General features: G+C 49.9%; 1 protein-coding gene across 3 annotated transcripts in view; it reads right to left on the bottom strand.

The window, feature by feature from the left end:
- Window positions 1-13,841, bottom strand: part of STARD7 (StAR related lipid transfer domain containing 7) — a 531,540-nt gene that overhangs the window by 96,252 nt on the left and 421,447 nt on the right. For all 3 annotated transcript variants that reach the window (XM_069619096.1, XM_069619097.1, XM_069619098.1), the window contains one exon: window positions 646-730. In XM_069619096.1, the coding sequence (XP_069475197.1) occupies window positions 646-730 (85 nt within the window). The remainder of the gene's footprint in view (window positions 1-645; window positions 731-13,841) is intronic.

Raw genomic sequence — 13,841 nt, 5'->3', positions numbered from 1 at the left:
GGACTCAGGAACCAAATGAAACTCTGCCAAGAAGGGGAAGCGTGCCCAGTGAAAACTCCTCGCAGCAGCCGCACAGTGAACCGGTGAGTCAACATAGACTGGTAGTGTGGCTCGGTGATGTGCGAACATGTTTAACAGTATTTGGTAAACATTTTCCAATACCGACCAAACAGAACTGTAACGAGAAGGCAAATATGGTACAATTCTCCCAATACGAGATGTCAGTTGGGGGAAACTGACTAGGAGAGACTTCTTCTTTGTTATATTCCAACTAGTGTTGTGGAAGAGACATTTGTTTGGCCATCCTGAGGAAAGTATTAGGTAAAAGACATTTGCATTGCCTTGAAGGGACAGGTCTTGAAACAGAACATTTTGAACAACTTTCCTGAAATAATCCAAGGGAAGGGAACCAACCCCTGGACATCAGGATAGTTCTGGTTGAATTTATAGGTTTATGTTTTTGCACATTTTTGTTGAATTGAAATATGAAATGTTTGATTTGCTGTTAGTGTGAGGGTCAGATTTAATTTTGACACAATAGCGTGTTTTAGTTTCATAGGAAGGGACATTTGCTTTAGGATAGGGAAAGTTGGCACAATATAAAAAGCAGTTCAAGTTTCCTTCATATACAGAACAAATACTCACCGCTTGAGACCATCCAGCTGACACAGTATCTCGGGAACACAGTCTGTGGATTATCGCTGTAGGTCAGCAGGTAATCAAAGCCATTCTGTGAAGAGAATAATAGTTTAGATGCTCTACGAAAAAGCTGGCACCCTCCCCTGTACTCAAATATATTTCTCATTTACCGAGAACCATACACCATATATTTCTGGTATAATAATTCTCATATGCCTCCCATACAACTTGAAGTTCAGCTTGCTATTCCCGATTGTGGAGAATCACAGGTACAATGTTTGCATGTTATTTCACCATCTGTGAAAGGTACAGCGAGCAAAAAGTGTGTGCTGCAAACTCATCTCAGAACAGGTTATCATGCCATGTTCTTTCTGGAGAGGAGCGCCTGCTACCTTTTTTTTAAAATATATACATGTTCAGTTTATATACACACAGGCAAAGAATTATTTAGAAGGCAAGTGCTATCATAAGCAAATAACTCAAAATAAAAAAACAATACAATACTTCTGGTAAGTAATCCACAGTGTAAAAGATTTAGAATGGCAGTATGCAATTCAAAGGTGAGTAATAATGTTGTAGCACTTGTAACTTATTCTGTTTCAGGCATAATGCAGTTACACTTTTAAAACTTCTAGAATAGTAGACAATTCAAATGTTATTAAGAACTTAGCAATTCCTTTCTAGAAGGGCAGTATGCGATTCAAAGAGGAATAACCTAGTAATACTTTTCAGAATGGCAGTATGCAATTGATTGATTTATATAGCGCCTATGCACAATGTGATTCAAAGCGCTTTAAGACGAGGAGGGAACAAGGGAGAATTCAGTGAAGTCCTTGATACATTAAGAATGAGAAATAAAACTTTTGTACACAGCCTAACGACATTTCTGATAGTGCAAGAGCATTTGACAATAAAAAGGAGGGGAGGGGGTGGGAAGGAGCAGACCAGCGGCTACCTTACTAGGCCTGATGACAATTGAGGTAGTGCCGGAATTTAACAAGAGGTTGGGGGTGGGCGGGGCGGAATCAGGAGTTGCAGGGAGAGGGAGTAGTACAAAAAGAAACATCAATCTTACTAAGCTTGATGACATTTCAGATAGTGCTGGAGTTGGGAGAGGAAGAAACAATGGAGGGGGGGGGGGGGACAAACGAGCTGCTATCATACAAGTCATGCAACATTTCTGATAGGGTAAGTGCTAGGGCTGAATACAGTTTCAAGAGGAGGCACAGGACACCTGAAGGAGGGGACATACAACTCAAAACAAGCAGTGAGTAAGTCAAATAAAACGCTGAGTACTAACTTTGTAATACTTTCTACAATAGTAGACAATTCAAAGGTCAGGAAGAACTTTGTTTCAGATCCTTAAAACAGAAACATGAACACAAGGCAAGTTAATTAATCTCTTCACAGAACCTAGGCTTTAGGAGTCCTTCCCCATCTAGTTCGGAGTCTCTTTCAGGGTCAGATTGGAGGTCAAAAGGGCAGGCACAAACTGTAGAAATTCTTCTGTAGCAGTTCATTTATAGTTATTGCGGGTAAAAGGGTTCAGGGACTTCATAGAAGGCTTCCTGAAAGCATTCCAGTGTTAGGCCTGGTTAAACACGGATGGTCAAACTCCCAATTACACAAATTACTCCACCCCCGCCTCCTTAGCTAGACAGGAGCGACAGAACGACTAAGTATTAGCTCGAGTCTCACAGTACCTCAGCAATGAAGAGGTTGATGCAGACGGATGCCCTCAGGATGCAGCAATTGCAGGACCCGGTCAATGGATTTTTGGTCTTCATGCGAAAGAAAGGACACTGAAGGGGATTTCTTTGTAGCAGTCAAGTGGAAAGGCTCCCAGCAAAGGTTTCTTTGTAGCTTCTTGTGGCTCTGAGGATTTGGCGCCCTTTTCAAGACTCCAGATGAATAACGGTTGTAGTAAGATCGGTTTGCCTCGCTTTTACTGTCCAGCACTCTTGAGAGGGGACTTCCAAGGAGTTGAATCTTGCTTCTGGAGGTCCAGCAGGAGTCCACCGAAGTTTCAGCGAGATTCATTCTTCAGAAAGCCTCGAGGTCCCAGGGTATTGGCGGTTTGCACCCCAGGAAGACCGCAGCTCGTTGTGGGATGGCTCGAAACGCAGGTCTTGTTAAGACTTATTGGTCACACCAGTCCAAGGGAAGGAGACGTCCTCTTCAAGTCTTCTCTGTCGCATGGAAGAAAGGGTCAGCAAAGCAGCGGTCCCTTAGCAGGCATCACCGGTCGCTGAAGTAGCTACAGTCAAACCAGGACCTCCCCAACCCAGCATGGCAGAAGGAGGACCAAGAAAGAACAAGCACACAAGAAATGAAGAAAAAAAAAGAATACAGCCATCATTTTGGGTCAGTGACACTTCTGTGCTTTACCGGGGCTGTGAACAAAGCCTGCAGGTAAAAATAACACAAAAGTCGGTAGAACACATCCACTGCCACCAGCCACTCAGGTATGCTCGTCACTGTAACAAATGTTACAGGAGCAGCGAGAAGGAACAAGTTACTTACCTGTAACTGTTGTTCTCCAGCATGCGTCTGGCATGGATTCACATGCTCATGAATATTCCTCGTCGTCAGGCTGGGAATCCTCGGTAAAGAAAATAAATCAGTATCAGTTTCATTTCTGATCGGTCTTTCTTAGTAGTAACCAATCACTGATCTCTGGGTCATACTGCCCCCAGCCAATGACTGACCTCTCCCTAAGCCCCGCCTCTGGCAGCCATCCTCAGATTTGGTAGCACACAAAGTGGCAGTACGACCAAGTGAAGAGCCGCAGAGGGGTAGGTGGGAGGGTTCGCATGTGAATCCATGCCAGACCCATGCTGGAGAACAACAGTTACAGGTAAGTAACTTGTTCCTTGTCCAGCATGGGGTCTGGCATGGATTCACATGCTCATGAATAAAAGAATACATAGCAGTATACACATGCACAACCACGGGAGGTGGCAAAGGCTCAGCATTAAGCATTACGTCCAAAACTCAACATTAAGCAATTTTTACCTCCTCACCAGGCTCACCTTAGGCGAACAGGTTGCGCAGCACTGCTTGGCCAACCCTGGACTCCTCCCTGGAGTCCCGATCGACGCAGTAGAATCTTGTGAAGGTGTGTGTCGACCTCCACGTAGCAGCCCTGCAGATGTCCAGCAGGGGTACACCAGACAGGAACGCCGTGGTAGCAGCGATCGCTCTGGTCGAATGGGCTCTCGGACGGCTGGGCAGTGGTCGGTTTGCCAACCGGTGACAGTGCATGATGCAGCCGGAGAGCCATCTGGAAATGGAAGTCTTCGAGAGAGCCTTCCCTTGATTCACAGACCCAAAGTTCCCAAACAGTTGGGACGTCTTCCGAAAACTCTTTGTGCGGTCCACGTAGAACTTCAGCGCTCTAGCTACATCCAGCAAAGTCCTCTCGGCCGGCGTCGAAGGCGACGGGAAGAAAACTGGTAACGCCAAGGGCTCGTTGAGGTGTAAGTCCGATGGCACCTTGGGCATGAAGAGTGCGTCCTCAGCACCACCCTCGTGTCATGAAAAGTCAAGTATGGAGGCTTGCAAGATAGGGCCTGGATCTCTCCCACTCGTCGTGCGGAGGTGATGGCCACGAGGAAAGCAGTCTTCCACGACAGGAACTTCAAATGCGCCGAATGCATAAGCTCGAATGGGGCCCCCATGAGACTGGTCAGCACCACATTACGCTCTCACGCCGGGACAATAGCCTTCACCGGCGGGAACGATCGGAATAGTCCCTTCATAAATTCCTTCACCAGGCGATGAGAGCACAAGGACGCCCGTCCCGTAGTCCTGGTATATCAGGAGATGGCAGCCAGATGTATTTTTATGGAGGCGTGAGCCAGTCCAGCTTTGGCCAGCGACAGTAGGTACGGCAGTACTTGAGGGGCCATAATCCACAGAGGGTTAATCTTCTGTGCACGGCACCAGACAGAACCTCTTCCACTTATGAACGTAACACTTAAGAGTTAAGGACGCCCTGGCTTTTGCAAGAACCTCTCTGTAGTCAGCCGGGATATCGTACCTTCCAAACTCTAGTGCAGCAGGAGCCAGTCCTGCAAGTTCAGCGACTGTGGGTCGTGGTGGAGAATGGCGCCTCCTTCTCTGGAGAGAAGATCTGCGTCTACCAGCAGCTTGACTGGTGGGGACGTTGACAAGTCCAGAAGGTCCGGGAACCAGATCTGCCTCGGCCACGCCGGTGCGACTAGGATCATTCTGCATCTGGACTTCTTGAGTTGGTTGATGAGGCGGAGCGGCAACGGAGGGAACGCATATAGAAACAGGCCGTCCCAGGGGAACGAGAAAGCATCGCCCATGCTCCACGGTTGTGGGAACCTGCTGGCGAACCTCTGGCACTTGGAGTTCGTTGCCGTCGCGAAAAGGTCGATCAGGGGTTTGCCCCATCGTCGAAAGAGCCGGTCCACCTGGTCCTGACGTAGTTCCCACTCGTGGCACGAGCGCAGCTCCCTGCTGAGTGAGTTGGCGATGGTGTTTTTTATTCCTGCCAAGTGAAAGGGAACCAGAAACATCCCCTGGGCGACGGCCCAGTGCCACATATCCTGGGCCTCGTTGGATAGGGCTGGGGATCTGGTGCCCCCCTGCTTCCGTATGTTGAACATCGTGGTGGTGTTGTCGGTGAAGATCCTCACCACTTTGTCCTTGAGGGATGGAAGGAACGACTTGAGCGCCCAGAAAACTGCTCGGAGCTCCAGAATGTTGATGTGGAGAGACCTCTCCTGCGGGAGCCAAAGGCCTCTTGTGTGGAGGTCTCTGGTGTGGGCCCCCCAACCCTTCAGAGAGGCATCCGTCGTCACCACCTCCTGAAACGCCGGGGTCTGAAAGTCCGTGCCTGTAGTGAGGTGAGCACGGGTACCCCACCATAGGATCGCCCGACGTAACTCCTCGTCGAGAGGGATCCTGTTCTCGAAGCAGCCCCTCGCCTGAAACCAGCGGGCGTCGAGGAACTCCTGTAGCGGACGCATCCAAAGTCTGCAAAGGGGCACAAGATAGACGCATGAGGACATCATCCCGAGGAGGGACTTGATGGACCTCACCCTGGCCACGTCCATGGCTAGCAGGCGCCGCACCTTGCCCAGGATGGTCTTCGTCCTCTCCTCCGAAGGGGAGGCCAATTGCCCCACTGTATCGAGCTTCGTTCCCAGAAACAGTGCTACTTGAGACGGAACCAGGTGGGATTTGGGGTAGTTGATGGCGAACCCCAGTTCCGTGAGCAGACGGACGGTCCTCGCTGTGTGCTCGACGGCGAGGTCTCTTGTCCTTGCCTGGATTAGCCAGTCGTCCAGGTAGGGGTAGACGTGGATCCCCTGCAGGCGTAGCCGCGCCGCCACTGGTGCCAGGCACGTGGTGAATACCCTGGGTGCCAACTTTAATCCGAACGGTAGGGCTCTGAATTGGTAGTGGCGTCCCTGAACCACGAACCTGAGAAACTTCCTGTGCCCTTTTAGAATGGGGATGTGGAAGTAAGCGTCCTCCAGGTCCAACGACGACAGGAAGTCGCCCTCCTCCAGATGTCCCAGCACGTGCTGGAGGATGACCATCCTGAATTTCTGCGCCTTGATGTATTTGTTTAACCGACACAGGTCCAGGATGGGGCGCCAACCGCCTGTCTTCTTTCGGACGAGGAAGTACATTGAGTACACTCCGGAGCCCCGGAGCCTCCTGGGGACGAGCTCGATGGCACCTTTCTTGAGCATCGCCCTTACCTCCAACAGCAGTTGAGGGACGCGATTCTCCTTCCTGGCCACGGGAGGAATGCGAGGGCACTTCTTTTGGAATTCCAGCGAGTGCCCGTTGGCCAGGGTGTCCAGCACCCAACGGTCGGTGGAGATTGACTCCCACACGCTGACGAACTTTGTCAGCCGGCCTCCCACCGGGGTGCTTCGGTGCTTGGAGGAGGCCTTGCCGACGACGGCGGGATCCCCCTTGCTTGCCGCGACCTCTGTAGGCTTCCTGGGAAGAGGAGTGGGCCACTTGGCGGTATGTGGAAGAGCCACCGCTGGATCCTTTGGAGGCACCCTGTCTGCCTCTGGAGCGCCGAAAGGGCCGTCGTTGTTGAAGTACCCCTAAGGCCCGGGCCGTCTCCGAGTCGGTCTTGATGGCCTGTAGGGACTCATCCACCGCCTTACCAAAGAGGTTGTTGCTGTCGAACGGCATATCCAACACTCTGGTCTGGACGTCCTGGCGAAAGTCTGTCGCCTTGAGCCATCCTCGTCGTCGGAGGCAAACTCCGTTGCCCAGTTGGCGAAATCCGGTATCGGCAATGTCCGTTGCCATCGTTATGGCGTGATCTGACGCCACCTCGCCTTCCTGTAGAATTTGTAGGGCCTCTGCCCTCTTGTCGTCAGGAAGTCTAGCAGGGGAGCTATCTTGAACCAGAGCTCCCTGTCGTAACGGGCTACGATCGCTAAGGCATTGGCCGCCTTAATCGTCGTCGCCGCCGACGAGATGACTCGTCGTCCCATGGAGTCCAACTTCTTGCTCTCGCTGTCTGGCGGAGAAGTGGAAGGTGAAGCCGCCACACCCGCTGCTTTCTTCTTAGCTGCTGCCGAGACGACAGAGTCCGGCGTGGGCTGGGCCTGAGGCACAAGGGGGCGGCATCGGGGACACGGTACTTCTTCTCATACCTGTCCCTCTTGGCGGGTGCCGTGAAAGGGTTCTTGAGGACAGCAAGCCCCTCGTCCCAGATGTCGTCGAGCAAAGGCACCGCAAGGACAGTCTTCCTCTTGGCCTCTCGTCGTTGGTAAAGAAACCCTTCCTTTTTTTGTTCTGAAGGGCAGAGCTGGAAGGGCTCGGATGCCCTGGTTATCGCGTGAAAGGAGCCAATTTCGTCGGCTGGAGAAGCCCCAAGGGAGGGGGGTGGGGGGGACGGGGGTGATGATGGGATGTCCGCTGTGTCATCGCCGTCCCCGTCGCCGTATCCTCTCTAGGGTCCGGCGTGGGGGATGAGGGGTCCACAGGGCTCACGGGCACGAAGGGCGGAGAGGGGTGGACTCTCCTCCACTTGTTCGGAGCGTTTCCCCGACGGGCCATGTTCTGGCTCCTCCGTCCGGGTCCGCGGTAATCTCATCCTTATCTCGGTACATAAGGATTGGATTGCCAACAAAATGGCCGCCGAGCTATCCTGGGGCTCAGGCAATGGCTGCGACGGATGGGATGGCCGCTCCCCTGGGCCCTCTTCGTCGCCATCTTCGATCACGTCAGCGGATACCGTCCCCTGGGATCGAACCTTCTCGAACCTCTCGTTGAGGCCTATGAACCTCTCCTTGAGGCCCTTCTCGGCTTCCACCAGCTCCTCCTCAGAGGCTATTTTGAGTCTGTAATGGCCACCGCCGCCCCCCCCCCCTCTTTTTCCGCTGGGGACTTCACGGGGGTCTTAACAATGGGCTAGAAAGAGGATTCCCTCCGCAGTGGCAGGGATACTCTGGGCCCAGAGGTTGTTTCCACTGGCGTAGTTTCAGCCAGCTTCATCAGGGTCGCAGCGACCACTTAGATAGAGGCCTTTGCCGGCTGGATCAAAGCCCTCACCACCTTAAATGCGTCCTGGGCCTTCGCCTTGGGGGGAGGGTCAGCGCCTCGCTCCCCCTTCAAGATCGACCGGAGCCGCTCCAGCAGCTTACCCGGGTTCTCGGACTTCCTCTTCCCCGAACCAGAGCGCTGGCTCGTGGTTGAGCGTGCCGGGGGAAGACGCGCCCTGCCTGGCAGCCGAAGAGCCTGACCTTTCGGCGCTCCCGGTGCCCGCGGACTCGCAGTGCTTGGCCTTCTGTTGGGACCCCGTCGCTGGGGCGCCCTCACAGGACTTAGAAGCCCGCTCAGACTTTTTCTTCGCCTTCTAACCTACTGTGCCCTTCTCCAGCCAGACGGCGAGGCGGGAACGACGATCTTGTTTGGTCCGTTCCGAAAGGTTCTTGCAGAACGCACAGTCCTTCTCCACGTGCGTCTTGTCCTCATGAAGGCAGTAGAGACATCGCGAATGCTCGTCCTCCTTGAAAACGTTTTGTAATCCGCATCAAGGGCAGCACCTGAACAGCTTGGATCCGGGCGTCGAGCTTCCCTTGTCCTGGGCCATGTCCGTAGAGGTAGGCCTCAGATCTTCCGGAATCCTCCAAGAAGCGTAAACTCGACGAAAACCTCACCCTTGAGGGGCGTAGAAGAATTCCGAAACAGGTCCCTGTTACGGAAGTAGAAACGGTGGAGCTTGAGGCTCGATTAAACCAAAAAAATTAGAAAATCTCCTGAAAAAGTGCAAAAACGCAGCAAAAACTCGAGAGCTAAAGCACGAGGACTCCCAACACTTGAGCGTGCGGTCAAAATCTGAGGATGGCTGCCAGAGGCGGGGTTTAGGGAGAGGGCAGTCATTGGCTGGGGGCAGTATGACCCAGAGATCAGTGATTGGTTACTACTAAGAAAGACAGATCAGAAACAAAACTGATACTGATTTTTTTCTTTACCGAGGATTCCCAGCCTGACGACGGGGAATATTCATGAGCATGTGAATCCATGCCAGACCCCATGCTGGAGAAGGGGGATACTATGTAATACCTCAGCACTCCTAAACTTCTCGAGATACACCAGGAAAAAAGTTGAGGGTCGTACCTGGAACTATAAAAACGATATAAAAAAAGAACCCAAAGAATGCTGCACTGTCCATGTGGCCAGTAGATACCATAGGGAATCATAATATCCCTGTTAATATTCAATATCAATTTTAGAAAATATGTTATTAACATTCAATTGTCATTAAAACACATGCATACAAAATATAATTTTATAGAAATGTACAAACTAACTATGCCGCAAAGTGACTCTAGCAACGAATAAAAGTGACTTGTGCAATATTATTCCACAAATACATGCAGTACTCAAAAGGATAATAGCTAAAATGAATAGCCTTAGCTCAAAACTATCTGCTACCCAACACACAAGGTTACGTTTAAGACACTTCTTAGTTGTATGTGTATGTCGTGTCACCCTATTTTAGATTTTACAATACCAGGGCTACTGCTATGTAGCTTGCAGTAACATTCGATGTGTGATTAATACGTCTGCTCTAAAATGCAGTACATATATGCCCAACATGTTTCGTTCCTCCTTGTGTAATCACTATTGGTAGAACTTCTTCAGCTGACAAATCTCAACATTATAATAGCCTTCTCCAAGACACTCAGATCGATATATTCTTGGTAACAATCATTAGAAATAGATTCCTTAATCGTAATGTGTGAAGCCCCACCGATATTCAAACTGTTTGATACAATTCATTGGACTAGGACCTGATGAATTCATTTCTCCACACTCATGCCAGAGAAGATGCATCTAAATAATTCTGCTCAATAAATCCAGCGGAGGCACACCTTTTCATGGCGTTGCTGGAGTGGCCAAAGGCAGGATAAGGAAGTCAATGGACACTGCTGTTAGCTACATCAAAAGCGTTGCTGCGTGCACATTGCCTCTTTATTGAAGCAAGCTTTGGCTCGCTACGTCCACAGGTCGCTCTCCACATTTCCTTGTGGTTGCCAGCACTGCAACATAGGGTGGGGTGTGCTGATCCCATAATATAATATGTATAAGGGATACAAAGTATCCCTCTTCTCTTGGGGACAGTAGTTCACACAGGAATAAAAGAAAATACAAAGGGAAGCCCAAGGGGCTCCCAGCCACACTGCACAAAGTGCTGTGTGTAGCAAACGATGCTTGGAAAAGTTGGAGGAAAACATGACTCCAAACGAAGTGTGGAGAGACATAAAAACGAGTAAAAGAAAGGGTGAGTGGGGGGCGGGATAAGTTCCCACTCACCCAGGAACATAGAAAAGAAATCCAGAAGTCCAGCACAAAGTGCTTGGGATCTCACAAGTGAGGGAGATTTGGCATAAATTGAAAAATATAACCAAACATTCGCCACTAACACACAAATTCAACACAGCTGTAGAGGTAGGCTGTGCATGATGTCATTTATTGGATGCAGGTAATTTCTGCATGATTTGGTCATGTCCTGAGCTTGTGAAGTATCGGTTGCATGTATGCACAGAACTATTGTTAATGGTTTGATATACCATAAAGGTTGATACTTGTTGGGCTCTTAGGTCAAGGTGCCCAAAGTCGAGAGTAGATTTCTTCAGCTTGGCATTTTACGATCTAAGTGGGTCATACTGAAAGGTTGGAACTTACGTAAGCAGCCCACAATTAACTCCAGTCCATGAGATTTGACATGGGCAAACAATGACGTCTATATCTCATTAATGCAGACAATTACTCATCCTAAAGATATGTGGAATTATCTTGCATATTTATCATCTCACAATGGACTAAATGAGTATTGAAAACTAGCGCACCAAGAGGACTTAAAATATGCCACTTGACTAAGATGTAATGGTGATCAATTACAGAAATCAATATGAGCAATAAATGTATATTATGCCAAGATAAAGATATGCATTGTGCCAAGTGTTTTAAATAAAGTTGGAAAAAGGCAACCAGTTTTGGGGAGAAATGGAAACAGTATCAAAGTTCTTCCATATGTTTCAGTAGGGCGCAATGCAATAGTCTAGTGTACTTGGAAGAGTGACAAGTCTTAAGACATAATTTGTAGGTGTCCTGTGGCTGCAACTAGCACCTACCAATCCTTGATGTATACAGATTCTTTGCAGGATTCCTTACCCAAGTTCCACCATCAACGGTAAGGCCAAGTGAAGGACTTTGGGCCATATTAGATTCCATTGGGAAATGGGGACGACAAAACCAGTATGCAGTATGGCTCCTCAAACCCTAAGAAGACCAACAACCCCAGCTAAGTGCATGCTGTTTGGGATGTTGGCTCTCAAAATTGATTCAGCTTTGGGGGTCACGGATCTGAGATGGCTTTGGACAGCTGCTTCCAGATTGGATGCTCCATCTCTGGTTCAGGATACCTCCAGGCTGCATTTCAGGCTTTTGGTAAAGGTAAACCTATGCTTTGGTACCAACAACGAAGATGTGCCCCAGGAATGCAGCAGATGAGAAAAGCAGTCTTGACCCAGCATGGGTCTGCAGATGACTAAGGAGGTACACACAAGTCTGTCGCCAGGAAAGCTCCTCTTACTGATGGAGTAAGAGTAGAGCCTTGGAGCATGTGGCCATTAAAGAAATAACCCAGCAAGATGCACCACTCGGGAGGCTGCATAGAGTCCCCACTTAGGAATGTGCAAGCTAGCAAAAAGAACCACGACTACCACGGGCATGCAGAACAAGTTCAGAGATGTAAAGGATAATGAACCGGTTATTTCCACTGGCTAAAGGGAGACAGACAGTGCAGGCGTCCCCTGGTTGATAGAGCGCAGAGATTAGCCATCCAGGAGTTAGCTTTGGTAGCACTTGGCAGGTACAATTTCCATATGTCCCTCTGTGGCCTCTCGTGCTTCAGATCCTTGCATGCAGTGGTGGACGTCCTGAATGGCTCCAGAACCCTCCTTAATATCCAGAAACCTGGGCTGGTGACAACCCCAGCACACTTAACAGATGATCTGGAACACACCTTGAATGGCTAACCAAGCATGGATAGCCAGCTCAGGTACAGTCATAACATCACTCTGGTTGGAATGTGCATTGGAGCGGTCTGTAGCCCCCTATCCAGCCCAAACCAGTCCCAGTCAACCCTTTTTCTAGGCTTGGTCCATAGCCTAGAAAGAATATGACCAGATATGGTAATTGCCCACCGGTTAGAAAGATTTTCTTTTTGCTGCGTTCCTCCCATTTAGTTCTATGGGACCCCCTTTCTTTTTGCTATGGTTGGCTGCTGACTGGACTTTTTGGGAGCTTTTTAAAAAAAATGATTTTACATTTGTTCCGTTACGTTGCAGTGCTTCAATCAATATTCAATATCAGCACATTGTTATTAACACCCATCCCTGCAATACAACCAACCCTTACTAATTAACTACAACTAGTAACTCATGGCTTGTAACCCACAGAAGTTTCACCTGGGGCACTCCCCTCTTCCCCCCAACCCCCTTCAGGCCCTGCTCATCCTCACTTCCAAGTAAGAAGTTTAAGACCCTCTGCATCGTCCGCAAGGGTTTATGGGGCCTGGGACTGCACTACCTCCAACTCTCTTCCTAAACATTTGCCTTCTCCAGCTCTCCGCTCAGCCAACTCCAACTCTGAGGGTCAGTCACTTTTTTCCAAGCAGAGAGCTGGGGGCAGATGTCCATCTTCAGCTGGGGCCTCCCTCTGGAACAGCCTCCCTGCCTCTCTCAAACTTGAGCAGAACCACCTGCAGTTCCGGAAGCAACTCAAGACCATCCTCTTTGCTTCCACTTTCTCTCTTCCTCTCCCCTGCTGATGTCCCGACTGCTCCACGCACTGGTCACCTGGCTACCCTCTGAACTTGTGCCCGGGCACCTGCATGTCCAGTTGCATGTCACACTGTCACCTGGCTCCCCTTGCAATTGCGTTCTGTTCACATTTTGAGCTTCCTGCACTGAGACACCCACTGGCTGCACTTTGAGTTACCTGTGCTTCTCCCTTCCCCTCAGCACTTCTCCCCTTCGACTTCCCTGCACTTGCCCTACCTGGATGACACAGGGCCTAGTTAAGATTGTTGTTTTGTTCTCCCTTCTTGTCTTGTCGCACCTAGAAACACTTGTGTACAGGCGCGTTATAAATACCATATCATATAGGCTCTATGAAGAAAATAAAACTGGGTCAGCTTAATCCTGGCATTCCTTGAAAACGTTGAGGTATAACGGCACCCTGGACCACTCTTGAACGTCCTGCCCATGTCCAACTCCCATTTGCGCCTTACCTTGGTAATATCATTCGATAATACTACCACAATCCCTGGTACAACCTGGCCACTCCATACCCACCTTCGGATACATCGTACAACAGCCCCAGTATGCCATCTTCCTCCAGGAGACTCTGGGGAAACCCTGCCGCCACCTCTGTGCCTCATGCACCAATCTAGAGTATGTCAGGAACTGTCCCCTGTGCACACCAAACCCCTCTTCAATATCTCGAAACTCCAGGGATCCCTCGGGGGGGGGAAAGCAAATCCCCCACAGTTGCTCGCCCCTTCTCCTCCCATTGGGACCGCATCAATGCCAGGTCCCCTGCACCTTCTCCATAAATTGCCAGAGGGGGTACATGGGGAGAATAAGGTTCTCCCAATTTTAGCAGCGCCTTGGTCCTGG

The sequence above is a fragment of the Ambystoma mexicanum genome, chromosome 10 (genome assembly GCF_040938575.1).
Source record: "Ambystoma mexicanum isolate Mex_15411 chromosome 10, UKY_AmexF1_1, whole genome shotgun sequence".
Taxonomy (NCBI): Eukaryota; Metazoa; Chordata; class Amphibia; order Caudata; family Ambystomatidae; genus Ambystoma; species Ambystoma mexicanum.
This window is presented reverse-complemented; position numbering and strand designations above follow the sequence as displayed.